Source organism: Glossina fuscipes, unplaced genomic scaffold, assembly GCF_014805625.2.
Source record: "Glossina fuscipes isolate IAEA_lab_2018 unplaced genomic scaffold, Yale_Gfus_2 28, whole genome shotgun sequence".
Taxonomy (NCBI): domain Eukaryota; kingdom Metazoa; phylum Arthropoda; class Insecta; order Diptera; family Glossinidae; genus Glossina; species Glossina fuscipes.
The window spans coordinates 2,173,461-2,189,682 of NW_023998423.1; the positions used below are offsets into that span (position 1 = coordinate 2,173,461).

At 33.4% G+C, this 16,222-nt stretch overlaps 2 protein-coding genes across 6 annotated transcripts; one reads left to right on the forward strand and one right to left on the reverse strand.

Annotated features, from left to right (window-relative positions):
• Positions 1 to 6,545: 6,545 nt before the first annotated feature.
• On the reverse strand, positions 6,546 to 12,429 carry LOC119636350 (protein lifeguard 1-like). Of its 5 annotated transcripts, XM_038031659.1 has the most exons (6): positions 12,312 to 12,429; positions 11,770 to 11,804; positions 11,523 to 11,666; positions 8,907 to 9,280; positions 8,590 to 8,838; positions 6,546 to 6,997 (listed from the first exon to the last, which is right to left on the reverse strand). In XM_038031659.1, the coding sequence occupies exons 3-6, from the start codon at positions 11,551 to 11,553 to the stop codon at positions 6,638 to 6,640; spliced, it is 1,014 nt and encodes a 337-aa protein (XP_037887587.1). In that variant the 5' UTR covers positions 11,554 to 11,666; positions 11,770 to 11,804; positions 12,312 to 12,429; the 3' UTR covers positions 6,546 to 6,637. The 5 variants fall into 5 exon arrangements, with proteins under 5 accessions (XP_037887587.1, XP_037887589.1, XP_037887586.1 ...); XM_038031661.1 differs by lacking the exon at positions 11,770 to 11,804 and having other exon boundaries at positions 11,541 to 11,666; XM_038031658.1 differs by lacking the exon at positions 11,770 to 11,804.
• Positions 12,430 to 12,706: 277 nt separating this feature from the next.
• On the forward strand, positions 12,707 to 15,194 carry LOC119636349 (aspartate--tRNA ligase, cytoplasmic). Its single transcript, XM_038031656.1, has 6 exons — positions 12,707 to 12,808; positions 13,254 to 13,374; positions 13,434 to 13,750; positions 13,806 to 14,212; positions 14,269 to 14,886; positions 14,939 to 15,194. The coding sequence occupies exons 2-6, from the start codon at positions 13,270 to 13,272 to the stop codon at positions 15,100 to 15,102; spliced, it is 1,611 nt and encodes a 536-aa protein (XP_037887584.1). The 5' UTR covers positions 12,707 to 12,808; positions 13,254 to 13,269; the 3' UTR covers positions 15,103 to 15,194.
• The last annotated feature ends 1,028 nt before the right edge of the window (positions 15,195 to 16,222 follow it).

The following is a 16,222-nucleotide window of genomic DNA, read 5'->3' on the forward strand; positions in this document are numbered from 1 at the left end:
GCGGAAGTTTTCATGCAGGTGGACGATCCTTGGTCCAACCGTTCCAGACGCCGCCTGATATCTTTTAAATTTCCTTTCACTTTTTTTGCGGACACTTTTCGCTGCAGCTCCTGGCTTACTTTTTCGGCCAGTTCCTGATACTGGCCGAATTGTGGCCCCCCGCGGGGACGCCACAACTTCGGGTAGTCCCGAAGAATACGGCTCAGCACATCATGGAATTCTTGATCGATACCAGGCATCTTTTAATTTAAACGAAATAACAAGTCGAATTAGATAAAATAAATAAATAAATAATACAAATAATTAGACATTAAAACTTATAGACTAAAAGTATATATTTATTTATTTATTTATAAAAAGCTATTATAAAAATAAAACAACGATCAATTTTTTTAATTTTAATTTATTTACATAAAAATTTTACATTCTAAATTTATAACAATACAAAATTATAAAAAAATTTCAAATAAATAATAAAAACAATTACATACTAAATCCTATAAACTAAAAATTGCCAGGTCCGCCTTGTATTTATTTTCTTTATATTTTCTTGGAATTTATTTGTTTGTTTTTATTAATTTTTTTCATTTATTTATTCACTTTTTAGCACTGTGAACTGTTTTGTAGAGGTTGATGCAAATTCTGCTTTAAACGAAACATTTTGTAGCTGTCATGCACCTGTAAGGTTCCTTTAAAGCAACGGTTTTTAAAAGAACGGGTGCCAGCTCAAATTTTTTAAGGAATGAGCAACACGGCCAAAATATTGCTTAGTGTATGTCTTATGAAAAATGTATTGTGCAAGTTAAGACAACTTCATCTCTGGAGTCCCTCTTAACAGCATACATACGACTTGTAAGCAACCAAGAAACGGAAAAACGTATCGAATGGTCAGGTTAGTATTAATTTCTTTGATCACAAGTATATCTCGTCGTACCTATCGTAAATCGTTGATATGTCTACAAAGTTTTTCTTGTAATTGCTATCTTTAGCTGCAGCTTTTCCTTGTTATACTAATTATCTATGTGGTTTTATTTTTTTTGCTGCCTGTCAAATGTTTTTGGGAAAAACCGTGAAAAAGTCGTGAAAATTAACTATTTTTGCAATATAATCTTTGAGGTCCCAAATTGATATAATTAAATATATAGTGAAATCAATTGATATTTTAGGTTAAAGTCTTAGATAATAAGCCTAACAACGAAATGGCATTAATGGAGCTTCCGAAAAAATCGAAATTAAAGGAAATTTTCGTAGTACCGGTACGTGCACTTAAAATACAAAAATTGATCGAAAAGCAGATGATGGAAAAGCCGGCATCTATATCTGCAGCTATACATCTACCACCGCCCATTCATATGACAGACCTTCGCGAAATAGCGATTTGGGTTGCTTGTTAATCGATCTTTAAAATCAGTTGTATATTTAAAACCTGTAATGTTTTTCCGATATTTTCCTAGATTGTAAAATTGCATCCTTACATTCCCACTTTTTAACAATTACTTCAAATTTCTATAGATTGAACCAAAATGGTCACCATACGCACAAAATAGCACACATTTCAAATATCACACAATCATCAGCCTCGATTAGTGACTTTTTGAAGAATACAATGAATACACAAAATAAATCTGATCTACCATATTTATTCGCTCTGGCTCAAAATCAAATGTTAAATTATCGCAAATCCCTTTGGTTCTCATACCACTCATATTACAACTCATACTAGTCCTAATAAGGGAAACGGTATTAATAACGATGCGAAGGAACGAGATACGGAAAACTCCTATTTGCAATGGCGAAAATCTCGCAAATTTGCTGTTTAGACAATCTTATCAACAAAAACCAAGCATTATGCAGTCATCAACGACGATTCATCATACAGCAAGTTGCCTTCTTCGCCACATTGCAATTGAAAGGAATTGAGTCGTCCAGAAGCTCAAATGCTGCTGATCGGTTTATCAAAAGCTAAGCTAGGTGTGTGAGTACTGGGTCGATGAATAAACAAATAAATGTTTTTAATTTAGGTGAAATTTCTAAACATGTCCGTATGAGCCGACGCGATCGTGAAGCCAGTACGTATACATCTGGTCAACAGCAACATTAACAACAACATATTCAGCAAATTATGCGTAATCCTAATATAGGAAATGTTGGTGCGCTACGGCAAGTAAATATTCAAGGTACATCTTATATTTTCTATGATTCCAATGGTTTAGTAGGTAATCCCCTTCAGCAATCCCAACAAAACAGTTCTAGTGAAGGACGTAGTTTTGTGAATTCACGCAGGATTCCTACCAATGGTAGACAATTTCAGCGCAGACGTTTCCCTGGGCCTAACACAGCTTCTATTGGTAATCACATCAGACTTACTTCTAATTCTTATTCTCAACAGCAACAGCACACGAATCAACAGTCCCACTACCTAGCGAAAGTTACATCAAATAATCATAGTAAAAGCAATAAAATGCATGTACCATCCCCGCAACCAGCTGCAGCAACCAATTTTATCCGTCGGCAGAAGTAAGTATGAACATTCTTTCATCATATCTAGTCAATTCCCACATAAATAATACGTTATTCAAATGAGTAAAATGAAGGCAATTTGTCTCTTGATAAATAGAGCAGTAAAAATTCAAATGTATCTTTACACTTACTACAAGAATATAAGGATCAGAGCAATAGAATTACGAATTACGATTGTACTTGAAATAACAATGAGTTAAATGAATCGAACTGTAAACATCCGTTCTTTTAGCTACAGATTCTGTCAACCAATGGAAACATTATTTTCATAATCGAATTATTATGATAACATAATCTGTCGAATAGCAAAATAAGCTAATTTAGAAAAGTCTGCACTAAGCAATCACGATAATCTATTACAGGCGTTTCCACATTTCATATAATATTGTCGCTACACGCGAAATAAACTTACAAATCATGTTCTTGGATATTTCTTAATGTAGTTACTCGTGTAGCTTAAGTTTAAATCCTTATCCGCATAAACCGAAATTCATATTGACAAAAAGTCAATTTTCATGAGAGCTTACTGCTTTTATACTCATCACCGAAGAATCAGGGCTACGTTCATTTAATTAAAATGTTGATAACGTCTAGAAGAAGCTCCAGAGCCACTTCTAAATATACATATTCTCGATCAGCATCAACTACTGAATCGATTTACACTTGTCCGATAATAAAATTTTGATATCTTTCAACTTTTTCCGTTTAGTTAATTGGTCTAAAGAATTGGATATGCAAATTGACGACACGGCACAAATTCTGGAGACAAAAATGCAGTAAAACTGTTCACAGCGACAACATGGTGCGGTATGTGACGAAGTAAAAGAATTGTTTAAATTATGAAAACGTAACATTTTGAATGTAAGCAACAAAATATTAAAAATTATTAAAGGGTCCAAAAGCGTTGTTCACCGGTCTACATAATGGATATGAATGTGAGTTGAAAGAAAGGCGTCGAATTCATTTAATTTTCTTTATTTTATTATCGTAGAGGAGCAGGATCGTCCAGCGGTATTATCGCGTACCCGCGAAATTCTTCATCGAGGCTAAGCTTGGATTGGAATATCATAAAGGGGTCATATGTTTGTTTGAGAACCGCATTATGGTTGATGGAGAATTTACTCAGAGAGAGGTTTTGTTAACATTTTTTTTTCTTTTATTTTACGCGAATTTTATTCAAGTAGGTTAAATCTTTGATGGAGAAAATGGCACCGGTCTGCCAAGTGACGCTATCACAACTAGTACTAGTACTCTCTTTACGATTACGTAAAACATCTTGGTATCGAAGTTTCGCTACTCTATCTCATTACTATTTACGAATTCTAATGTTCGCTTCAAAGCGATAAAAGATTTTTTATATTTTTCTTAAAAATTACTTTTTAATTAAATAGACACTTGGCGAAATTCCACACAATCGTGGTGTAACGTATAAATCAAAAGATAATACAGAATATATATATATATATTTGCAATTAATATCTCGCTATATACATAAATAAAAAAATAAATTTTTACCTTCTTTCAAAAAGAACTTTTATTGTGTTAGAGTAATTAGAAATGAACAAATAAGACATTAAACTTCAAGTCTCATTTAATTGGCGCTTCGTTAGTAACAAATAAACAAAAGAAATGCACTTACCGTCAGTATATATTATTTGATGACTTTGCTGAAATTGCTTGAAATTATATTTCTAATTGAGATTATTGTTGAAATCACTCTTCCTTCACAGTAGATTTATTTCAATTAAATTTCTGATTCTTTATATGTATATATACGAAATCCTATACCATCCATTGATTTGTATAAATTCTGCAGCTGTTTTTACTTCGAATTCCTATACCATCCATTCATTTGAATGTATTTTGCAGCTGTGTTAACTTCGAATTCCTATACCACCCATTGATTCGTATAAATTTTGCAGTTGTTTTTACTTCGAATTTCTATTCCACCCATCGATTCGTATAAATTTTGCAGCTGTTTTTAACTTCGAATTTCTATACCACCCATTGATTTGTATACATTCTGCCAAAAAAAGCAAATGATTGATTAAAATATAATAAATATATACCTTATAGCTTTGCCATTTATAAGGTAGCTTATGGATGCCCCCGCGATAGAAAATTCGTGGTTCCGATGGGAAATACCCATCGATCAGTTTCCGGACGTCTTCAACTTCCACGTACAGTTGACCTACTAAATGTGACTGCACCGACCTGAATGACACTTCCCAGCATAATCTTTTAACTTTTTAACCTTGTGCTTTTTATTCATTATGGATATAATTAATATTAATTGCAATATTAGACGGTGTCAGCGGCCTACCCAATCAAGCCAACCTGCGACTTAAAGTAAATCGCAGACCGTCGTCGCAGTTAATGGGCCACTTTTTTGTCACTTTTTTCAAATGTAGCATTTTATCTTATTGCCATTCTAACATTGTCGATTAAAGTCTACCTGTAATAATAATATTACATTTTCCTTTCAATAATGGCGCTACAGGCTTCGTTGCAGGAAACATGGCGTACTTTCTTCGCATTATATGCTTTACATAGCTCCGTTTCCTACTTTTGTACGACTTAATAATCACAAATTCCGTAGTTTTCTTTTATAACTTCTTAATGATGCAGATTTATGCACAAAATGTCTACAATTGCCTTAGGTAACAATTTCCAAATTATTGTTCAAAACCTTCGATTTTTTTTTCGAAATTAATGTCAATACACCTTTGTTTCATCTTCTAAGGATAATGTGAAGGCTGAAAGAAATGATCAGATAACTTGAAAAAAATTCTAGTCTAGGAAGCTAGTAAAAGCATAAGCTGGAAATGTTCTGGAAAATATTATGTAAAGGAATGATTTCATAGTAGAAAACATTTTTGATAGAGAGAACGAGTAGAAACATTGTGCTAGACTACGGCCCACCATAAGAAATCCTCTACCACTCTACAGTAATTCACGTTAAGACTTTTTAAACCAAGTCATTATATAGAAAGTGGTCGAAAAAGCGCTCCGATCTTGACCAAAAAAAATTTGTCGTTGTGCCAAATTTCGGTAAAATATCTTCCTGTAGCTATCGGTAAGTTGGGCAGACGGACGAATAAATCTACCTCAATTCAGGACTATTTTGAGTGTAATGGGAGTTGGGTCTATCTCAAAATCCCCTAGTCCGCGAAAACTAAATATATCTCTGCACAACAATGCTTTAGGGCTTAAGAATTTCTAAGAACTTTTGATGAACTGGTATACAGATAGAATTTTGCAATCGATATTTTCAACACTTTTTTTTTAAATATAATTTACCTTTATTCACACAAATATATATTTTTTATAATAGATTTTATTTTATATGTTTATTATCCGCTTTTATAATAATTTAATGTATAAGTATGTTTATTGGTTTTCTTTGTAGGCATCGGTATGTATGTATTTCAGTGTGTTGTAATAAGTATACAGGTTTAAGCAACAATTAATTTACATAAAATTGAAATTAATACTAATTATATTCAATTGGTGATGCGCTGCTTTAGAAGAACAACGAGACGTTGTTTCAATTTTTATTCTTATTGAAAATTTTTGGGTTTAGTTTGGCTTAAGTTACAAAATCAGAGGAACACGGTTTAAACCGAAAAAATGAAAAAAAAAAAAAAAAAAACAAAATTATTTATTTTAATTTCTCAGTTAACACGTTTCGATTTCATATACATATTGTTATATATATATATATATATACTTTTGTTTTACTACTAACGTATGTTATACAAATAATTCATTAGTCTTACGTTCCTACGTCTACCAGTAATGGTGAGCATACATTTTAAAATTAAGTATATATAATGGATATAGAAAATACGTGACGAAAGGAAATAAGGATTAATTTTCTTTTATTTATTTTTTCTAATTTTTATTGGCTTTTTTTTTATATCGATGAATTCGCTCCTTTAGTTTTTTTTTTTTTCAAAAAATTATTGTTAGTTTAAATTTATGGTAAATATACTTTTAATTTTCTTCGGCGATTTCTTATTTAATTTAAACTTTACTGTTTAACTAACATCAATTTAAAATTTGGTTTTTCATCTTCTTACCATATATACTACCTTTCGTTTCCTTTTTGCTTTTCTTAATCCCTGGTAGCTCCTATGAGAGTTAAGATATATATGAAAATGTTGACAATATCCAAGTATAGATTTAAAGCAGCAAATATATATTCCTCGGGACTGATTGAGTACTTGTGCTCCCCTCCCATCATCAATTGGGTATCGTAAATCAAATAAATGGAGAAGATTACAGCTCCCAACGAAGCATAAACTATTGTCATTATTTTTCCGGGTATGAAAATAGCCACAATTCCGAATATCAAGAAAACAACCATAACTGCCAGCAGCACACCACCGCACATGGTAAAATCATACTTGGTTTGTATAGCGAATAGCGTTAATGCGAAGCACACGGCAGCTGTTATTCCGACTGCCATAAGAACCTTTTAATTGAAGAGTTGAAAGAAAAATATATATTTACATTGAATGGACACTTTAAGACAGAATTAAAAAACAACAAATGTTGAAAACGCCGTTCTTTACTCTATTTCCAATGGATATCCTATCTTTTTTAAATCCATGGAACTGATTACAGCTTCTTTTCATTTTCGCACAACTTTCTTGTGTGTTTTCATTTACAGCCACGATGTTTCCAACAGCACTTGACGACTAGGCTAAACATTTCGCGGAGATTTACAAAGAATTTCTTTTCCTACGTGACGACTGTTTACGCACGTTGCGAGTGTTTTTAAGAGAATTAGTGATCATGTTACGCAACGATATAAAATCGGTCGTCTTTTGTAATGTCTTCTTAAACTCTCACCCGAAACTCAACATACAAATTGAGAGTTCAGAATTTAGGTATCGTGTCATTCTATTGTCGACGTAACATGCTTGTGCATGCTGCTTTCAGCATCGCCGCAAGTAAGGGAGGCGAGCATCTCTTTGAGAATTAAAAAGGACAGCAGCAGCAATAATGCCATCTTAATGAAGTTTTATAATCAAATGTGTCCAATACAATTGAATTCCGCATCTTGGGTGCATGAAATTGCGCCAAGTCTATTCAAATTGCAAAGTCTACACAAGATAATCTTTTTAAGAATATATCTTCTGATAAAGCACCTAACCTACCTAATATATAAGGATACTTCACATTTGTGTCCCATGTCTTTTTATTATTTTCTACCTAAAACCAAGCGAAAGACTTAAAATCTTATAATGAGTATCTCCTTTGCCTCCATTTAGTCTTTTCTCCATTAAATTTCGTCCTTGGGCCAAACCATGCCGACGTTTTAAATTTTACCAAAATATTTCAAAAGCTGCTATCCGCCTACTGGGCATAAGAATACAATACGGACAGGGGGACAGAGAAGCTTAATAAAAGGCGAATGCGAGTCCTTCTGGTCGTTGTTCACATTCGCAGAAAGCTTAACGCAGGCTTGTATCACAAGTGAAGCATGGTATAATTATTCCAAAGACGATTTTCATAAGTTTATGATAGTCACTAAAAGCTACAGTATTTATAAACATTTTTCCTTGACTGTGGCTCCTTGTCTCTCTGCCGTTCAACAAATCGTTTTAACAAAAAACGGACGCTTTTTTTACCCGATCTATCTTGGAAGAGCTCATGGTACGAGAGGAAGCTTTTACTTACATATACATTTACTACTGATGGCCACAGATCGAGTTTTTAAATATGCGAGCGCGTATTGTACAATGCGCACTTTTATGAAATCTGACAAGGACGATTAAAAGTGCAATCTACATATCGTTCTTAACGACTCACCCCAATTACTTTCCAATCCCATCTTGGAATGGTGGACACTAAAAGTTGGACGTAAATTTAAAAGCGATTCAGGGATTTCTTTATGCATGATTGTTCCAAACTTTAAGATGAGAGAGAGTTGCGTTAGACATGTTGGCCTAAAATTATGGGTATTCAACATTCGATCCAAAGCGCATATTAGTTCTATTCTTGCTAGAGACCTTTCTCGAAAATTTTACAATTTACATATATTTTTTTTATATAACTCACCTCATTTGCAGCGTAGTTGCCAGCGGTCATGCCCAAAAGAAATGATTCAGCCAAAGTGAATAGACCCAAAAATATGAAGTTCATAGGAGTTTTACGTCGTACACCTTCACAGCAAGCCATTGCAATCATGGTTACTAAGAGAACAGCCAAAGCCACCCAAAATAGAGCCGGATTATGCCTGGCAAAATCTTTAGTGGGTTGATGGAAAGTAAATAAAGCCACAAATCCGAAAGTTACCATCAATTGACCCTAAAATATTGCAAATAAAACTTGGGCGATTTATTAAAAGAATTTTTGTATTTTTGTGAATATCTTACCATTAAAATCATATAGACTTTCCGAATGAAGCCTTTACGAACGGTTTGATCGTCAAAGGAGAAATTTTTCGGTGCTTCAGGATCATCGTAAGCCCCGTAACCGGGACTCATCGGAGGTGGTTGAATAAAACCAGGTTGTGGTACGTACCCGCCAGGAGGGTAACCGCCATCAGGCGCACCATAACCACCAGGGGGAGGATAACCGCCAGCGGGCGCTGCATAACCACCGGGTGGCGGGTAACCTCCAGCCGGTGCTGCATAGCCACCGGGTGGTGGATAACCACCTTGTGGTGGAGGATAACCACCTTGTGGTGGAGGATAACCGCCTTGTGGCGGAGGATAAGCGCCGCCACCATAGAACGGTTGGTTAGGATCTGGTTAACAAAAAAAAAAAAAACAAATATTAATTAACGGTATTAAATAAAAATGGAAAAGTAATTAAATTAAAATAAAACATACATGAGATTAATCAAACCAAGCAAATATGAAAACCACAAAACGTTGAAACGATTTGCACAAAGCCTTCATTGTAATTTTAATAAAAGAAATAATTACTACGATAGCTTTGTTATATACACCATCTTCTTATTTGTTTGCAAATCTTTTTCACGTAGGAGAAAATTTGCTCTTATAAAGCATATTTTCACAACCAGAATATTTATTTTATGATATTGTACGCAAAATGACTACTACTAAGACTAATAACAAATAAGAATTAAAAGTTATTAAAGAAAAAACATACATACGAACGTTTTCTGTGCGGAGAACCGTGACTGGGAAGGGCTGAGTACAAAAAGGTGAGATGTGAAATTAAACAAGTCTTTTGGGACTTCAGCATAGGAGAACTTATGCCAAGTCTGAATAAAACAAAAGGTAAGGTAAGAACTAGTTTGCGGTATTATGCAAGGGGAAAGAGGCAAACGCTTTACAAGCTACACACAAAAAAAAAATGCATTAACACAATATAGCAAGAAAATGCTTTCTTTTACGTTACTATATATAAACAAAAAATATGCTCAATTTACACACAATCGCTGAGAGCAGAATCACGCAGTAAATCCAAGAGAACATAAACTTTCGTCTTTGCACGATTGAGTTTATTGTCTTAAAGAGTAGCTCGCAAAAAGGCAAAACGAACCGGATATATTAACAATAACATACGCTCAGTTCTTTTTCTCCAACACGATTATCAAAAATAATTTTTTTTACATCATCTTACAGGGACAAAATAGAATTGGGCGAGATCAGAAGTCGGTCGATTTGTACCCACATACTTGTTAATGACTTGGTCTGCTACGGCGAATACCTGACTTTTATGGTCACTTTTTTCTTTGTCCCACCGTACTTCAGCACTTAGTTCATGTTACGAGTGTTCACTTCGTAGTTTATTTAATTAATTTAATTTAAAATTTTTTTTAATAAAGTTTTAAAGTTTAAAGTTAATTGATTGATTGCGAAATTGATTTTTATTTCCAATTTTAAATCAAATTTTTATATGTTGTAGTCATGGACTGAATGTTGATTGCTTCATATAATAAAAATGAATTCTTTCCGTTTTGTACATATTTAATACCTTTTTTCAACTTTTTTTGCACGGTATTTTAGAAAAATATTTAGAGCTTTTCAGCTTGCACGTTTTTTCAAAGTTATGGAACATACCCTCAAATTTGCCATACGTCGCAAGTTTTTTTACACGATTTTTCGCATGGCTTTCTAAAAAACCTTTCTACCGCGTAAAAAAAGAGTTTGGCATATGTAGCTAAACTTACTTCCCTGACAACATTCATCGCTTTTAAGATCGTCTTCTATTGCTCCGAAATCAATTTGTTATTGTCTTCTGGGTTTTGCGAAGCAATCACTTTTTAGACCATGGTAACTGGTTATGCATTCTTTATTGACATTACTGAAAAAATTTCTTTTAACTCTTATGCAAATGTTTGCCAAAATTTTGCTGATAGAATATTCTTAATGAACTTTGGACAAATAACAAAATAATATTCATAAGTTGCAAAATCTGAATTAAATTTATCGATGGAAACCATCTTATCAACATTTAATCGACGAGGAATTTTAACTTTAATACTTGATCATTTATTGGTCCTACTGGATTTACTTTAAATTAAAGAAAAAAAGGCAACATTTTTACTGCATTTTCTTGCTAAAACAATTTCGAAATCACTCATTTTTATATATCGCAAAGACTTATGTTTAACAATAATTTTTTGTGTGCTACATTCTACATTTGACAAAATACATGCATTACCTTCAAGTTTAATACACTGTTAGGTTAAGTTATTGAAAACAAATTTTCTTTACTACTTATGACTTTTTTGGGAAGCCAGTCAACAACATGCTTAAGATTGGCTATGTTAGATAATTAGAAAAATTTCTAAAACGGAAAAGATGTTTTCTTTAACTAGTGTTTACTTTATGTTCAATGGTAGGAAAACGGTTTTTATGAAATAGTAGCAGACAGCAGACATTTATAGGGATTTCTAAACCTGTTAAAGAATTATGAAGTGTGTTAGTAACGCGTAGTAAACAAGCATGCAATACTTGGTTAAAATGTTTACATAATTAATATTAGAAAAAATAGATTGATATACAACATAAAACCTTGGTAATAAGCACCACCTTGCCAGGACATTATGTTTCAGACAAAGAGTCTGCTTCGGCACACAATAACCCAATTTTCAAAACACTATCTTTTACAAAGTTAAGTCTATAGTTGTATCTATAGTTTTTGCTAACAAATTAAAGCTGAAACATTATAAAAACAAAGAAGAAAATCCATTTAGTAGAATCCAAACAAATTAACTTACCCGACATATTACAGGTTACAAAATATCAAAAATTGAATCACCTTTCCTTTCTACTTGAAATAGATAAAAAAAATACCTAGAAAATAAAATAATAAAATAAGCGATAACGACAAGATCGATTAAAGAAACAGCTTTTCTCTCCCGCAGGAGAGGCCATCTAAGTGCCTAAAAAGTTTAATCACTTATCACAATTTAAACGGAGAATTCCCCTGCTTTTGAATTAGAGCAATGAACAATAATATACAGATTTTGTGATTGTATAAATAAGAACAGCACTTCTTGCAGGGAATGCAATATGCTTTTGTGAAACAATAGAATAAAAACTTTCATCGATGTCGTCATCTTGGAAAACACCGCACTTTTTTCTAAGGACGGACGTACTTTGGCAGTAACAATTGTGTAAATGTTAGTAACGCGTGACTCATGATCTCAAAGTGGTTTTGCGTAAAATGCACTATTCGACGTCGTTTTCGCCTATGCCGACCGAGCTCTATGCAATTGCTAACAATTATCACTTTCACTTTCCTTTCCGAATTATACAACTGCGTTTCGAAATGTAAATGTATACAAAAAATATCTTTACCTTTTAAAACAATTTTTACAATTAATCTGAAAATTTGTTTTATCTTTCTTCTCAAATTTACTAAAGAACAATTTTGCAATTTTCTTCTTAGGCACTCTTGTTTTGGATGATTCTGGATAAACGCACGAATATAAGACAATGATGCCAAGTGTTCAAGTTTATTAACAATCGGCAGCGTGATTGCCAAGCTCTCATAATTCTCAAATGTACAAAAATGTATGTCTGTTTATAAAAGAGTCACTTTGTATATAAAAAACAAATTATCAATAAGTTCATTTATTGCTTTTATTTTTAATATTTGTTTGCAAACAATTTTGTCCATTATATTAGTAACATCCCTGCTTTTTATGTAAAGAATATTTAGTCGTTCCTCTTTTGACACGTCAAAACATATGTTTCAGCATATTTTTTTTGCATTTTTTTTCGCACTTGATCTGCCATAAAAAAAGCAATCGTTGTGGTTTTTGTTGCGGTATTTTTATTTTTAAATAAAAAAGGTAAGACGTACTAATATAAAAGTAAAAATTAAAAAAAGTAGTCAAAATATTAGAAAGGTCAATATTTTGCTTTCCAATTCAATAAATATTGCAAAAACAGGGTATGACTTGAAAACTTATGATTATCTTTGATTTTATTTTGTAAAGGCTGAATAAAAATAAAAAATTAAATTTTATGGAAAAATTTTCATCAAAATATTAAAAATTAGAAGTTTATTTACATCACGCGTTATTTTTATTGTTTCCTGCCGTCGTAAAAAAATATATTTCTTTAAGAAACCTAAAAATCGGCGTGATGCAATAAATTGTAAATGCAATGGCAGTGGTTGACAAATGCTTTGTTATCAATGATTAATCTCTCTGCTTCTTTCATTTATGAGCGCAATTGCCGGTCATTTTCAGCTTTAATTTTATATATAGGATTTATTTTTGTTTTTGTTTACAGATAAAGTGTTTTTGCAATGGTAGCAGATAATGAAGACTCAGTTACACCGCCAACTGAGGGGAAAGCCACATCGGCAAAAGCTGCAAAAAAGCAAGCCAAAGAAGCATTAAAAGCAGCTAAAGTATATCTCCACGATTAAAATTTCTGTTTGGTTTTTGTTGACATTCTGCTTCCCTACAGAAAGCCGAGTATAAAGCAGCTGCTAGCCAAGCAGCCAATAATGCAGGGGATAATTCGGAGGATAGTTCCAAGGGCCGTTATGGAATCGCCGAGGTTATTATGTCAAAAGACAAATATGAAGACAGACATTTTGTGGCCATTGCAAATTTGGCTCAATATATTGGCAAATCCGCAATATGGTTAAGAGGTCGGGTCCATACTTCAAGAGCCAAAGGAAAACAATGTTTCCTCATTTTGCGTCAACAAAGTAGTACGGTACAGTGCATTTTATCTGTGGGTGGTGATACATCCAAACAAATGGTGAAATTTGCCGGCAAGTAAGTCTTTAACAAAATTATTTTAATGCTAAGCTTTTATTTTAAAATTTTTCAGTATACACAAGGAGAGCATTGTTGATATTCAAGGTAAAGCTGTGGCAGTGCCGAGTAAAATAGAATCTTGTACCGAGCAAAATTTGGAATTGGCTGTACAACAACTATTCGTGGTGTCACAAGCTAAAGCGCAGTTGCCATTGCAAATAGAAGATGCTTCACGTCCAGACAATCTAGATGACACTGATGCTCTTACTACACGTGTAAATCAAGATACGCGCTTAGACAACCGTGTTTTAGATTTGCGGACACCAGCAAATCAGGCCATATTTCGACTCGAAGCGGGTGTTTGTCGCCTCTTTCGAGATATACTTACGGAAAAAGGATTTACTGAAATCCATACACCCAAAATTATTTCAGCAGCTAGTGAGGGAGGGGCCAATGTCTTCACTGTTAGCTATTTTAAGGGTATAAAGGTTTATCCTTTTACGAGTTTTCGATTACTTAAAAATGTTTCTCTGCAGATTCGGCTTATTTGGCTCAGTCTCCTCAATTATATAAACAAATGGCAATTGCCGCTGACTTCGACAAAGTCTTCACTGTGGGTGCTGTATTCCGTGCAGAAGATTCTAATACCCATCGTCACTTAACTGAATTTGTTGGTCTTGATTTGGAGATGGCTTTCAAATACCACTATCATGAAGTGCTTTATACCATCGGTGACACTTTCACTGCCATGTTCAAAGGGCTGCGTGATCTTTATGCACTTGAAATCGAAGCAGTGCGACAGCAATTCAACGTAGAGCCATTCAAATTTTTGGAGCCTTCCTTGGTTTTAAAATTCTCGGATGGTGTTGCTATGTTACGCGAAGCTGGCATCGAGACGGGCGACGAAGAAGACTTGTCCACTCCTAATGAAAAGATGCTTGGTCGTTTGGTTAAGGCTAAATATGACACTGATTTTTACATATTGGATAAATTTCCTTTAGCCATACGTCCCTTCTACACAATGCCTGATCCTAATAATCCCGTTTATTCCAATTCTTATGATATGTTTATGCGTGGCGAAGAAATCCTCTCTGGAGCTCAGCGTATACATGACGCTGAATTCTTGACAGAACGAGCTAAACACCATGGCATAGGTAAGGAATACGCGAATACAGTTATTTAAATTAAAAAACTATCATATTTCAGATATTAATAAAATTGCGGCCTACATTGAATCGTTCCGGTTTGGCTGTCCACCTCACGCGGGCGGAGGTATTGGTTTGGAGCGTGTTGTTATGTTATACTTGGGTCTTGATAATATACGAAAAACTTCGATGTTCCCACGCGATCCTAAGCGCTTAACACCTTAAATTTTGTTGCTTTTTTTAAAACTGAACGATTTAACCCTGTTTTTTTGTATTCACTAAAATTTTGTACTCTATATGCTGATTAGTGGCTTCATGACTTATATGAATTGAAATTTGTACTTTTTCATAAACGAATAAAACGTTTCTAAAAAAATTCGGAGCTAAGCATAGGTTTTATGCCAAAGGCGAAAGTGAGGCATGAGTTTTAATTTCCAGAGCCCCAGAATATTTTTTTTATTTATTACAATTTTATCAACATATCGAATATTTACAAATGCGAAAAAAACAAAAGAGAAGTGAGTAAATCCATTAACTCTGAACGTGTCTATTCGCATTTCTTTTTTAAAGCTCTTTTTCTATAGTTTGAACTGCTTTAAACGGCGGTGTAACAGCTGAATCCTATTTCCCAATCTTGTAAGTATCTGATGCATTCATTTTGCAGGTAATCATTGCAGAGATCGCATTGAATAACTAAGAAAGAAAAAATATATGTAAAAAAGATGCAAAAAGATTGAAAAATCTTTTATTGGGTCATGGATTGCGCGATTTCAATATTGAAATAATTTACCTTTCAAAAGGCCCATTGAATTTTTTTAAACTTAAATTTTTTTGAATGCTTGAACATAATTTTCATATAAACCAAGCAATTTTCCAAAGTAAAAGTAATTTCCGAACAGTCCTCAGATGTCGTTTAATTTGTCCATCTAATTTCTCATATAAAATGCGACAACAAAACCGGGCAATTGCTTTACCATAAGAGTTTTTGCAATAAGTGGTCTGGGCAGTTTCTCATTATATATAACCAGCACTTCTTAAACCTTCAAAAAAAAAAAAAAAACAATACTATCTCCAGAATAAATCTGCTTGAACTTACTCATCCTTTTTTTCCATTCTTATTTCTTGTATTTCACGATCGTAATATTCTGGATACTCTTCTAATTCATCTAATTTTTTCAACATTTCTTCATCCACTTCATAAACTTCACCTTTAACATTATGAGCACGTCCGCATTTATCCAGCAAGAATGAAATATTAAATCGAGTACTTATAATCAATGGATATCTTTCAAATAAAATAAATATATTAAATTTCAAGCACTTCAAGCACTTGTACGAATGTATG

Bases quoted from the DNA above. Each gene is read 5' to 3' on its own strand.
- LOC119636349 (XM_038031656.1), top strand. From the start codon at position 13,270: ATGGTAGCAGATAATGAAGACTCAGTTACACCGCCAACTGAGGGGAAA. The intron at 13,751-13,805 runs GTAAGTCTTTAA...AAAATTTTTCAG, and splicing joins ATGGTGAAATTTGCCGGCAA to TATACACAAGGAGAGCATTG. The intron at 14,887-14,938 runs GTAAGGAATACG...ATCATATTTCAG, and splicing joins AGCTAAACACCATGGCATAG to ATATTAATAAAATTGCGGCC.
- LOC119636350 (XM_038031658.1), bottom strand. From the start codon at position 11,553: ATGTCCTGGCAAGGTGGTGCTTATTACCAAG. The intron at 9,281-11,522 runs GTTTTATGTTGT...TTTGTTAACCAG, and splicing joins AGGTGGTGCTTATTACCAAG to ATCCTAACCAACCGTTCTAT. The intron at 8,839-8,906 runs GTAAGATATTCA...GCAATATTTTAG, and splicing joins AAGTCTATATGATTTTAATG to GGTCAATTGATGGTAACTTT.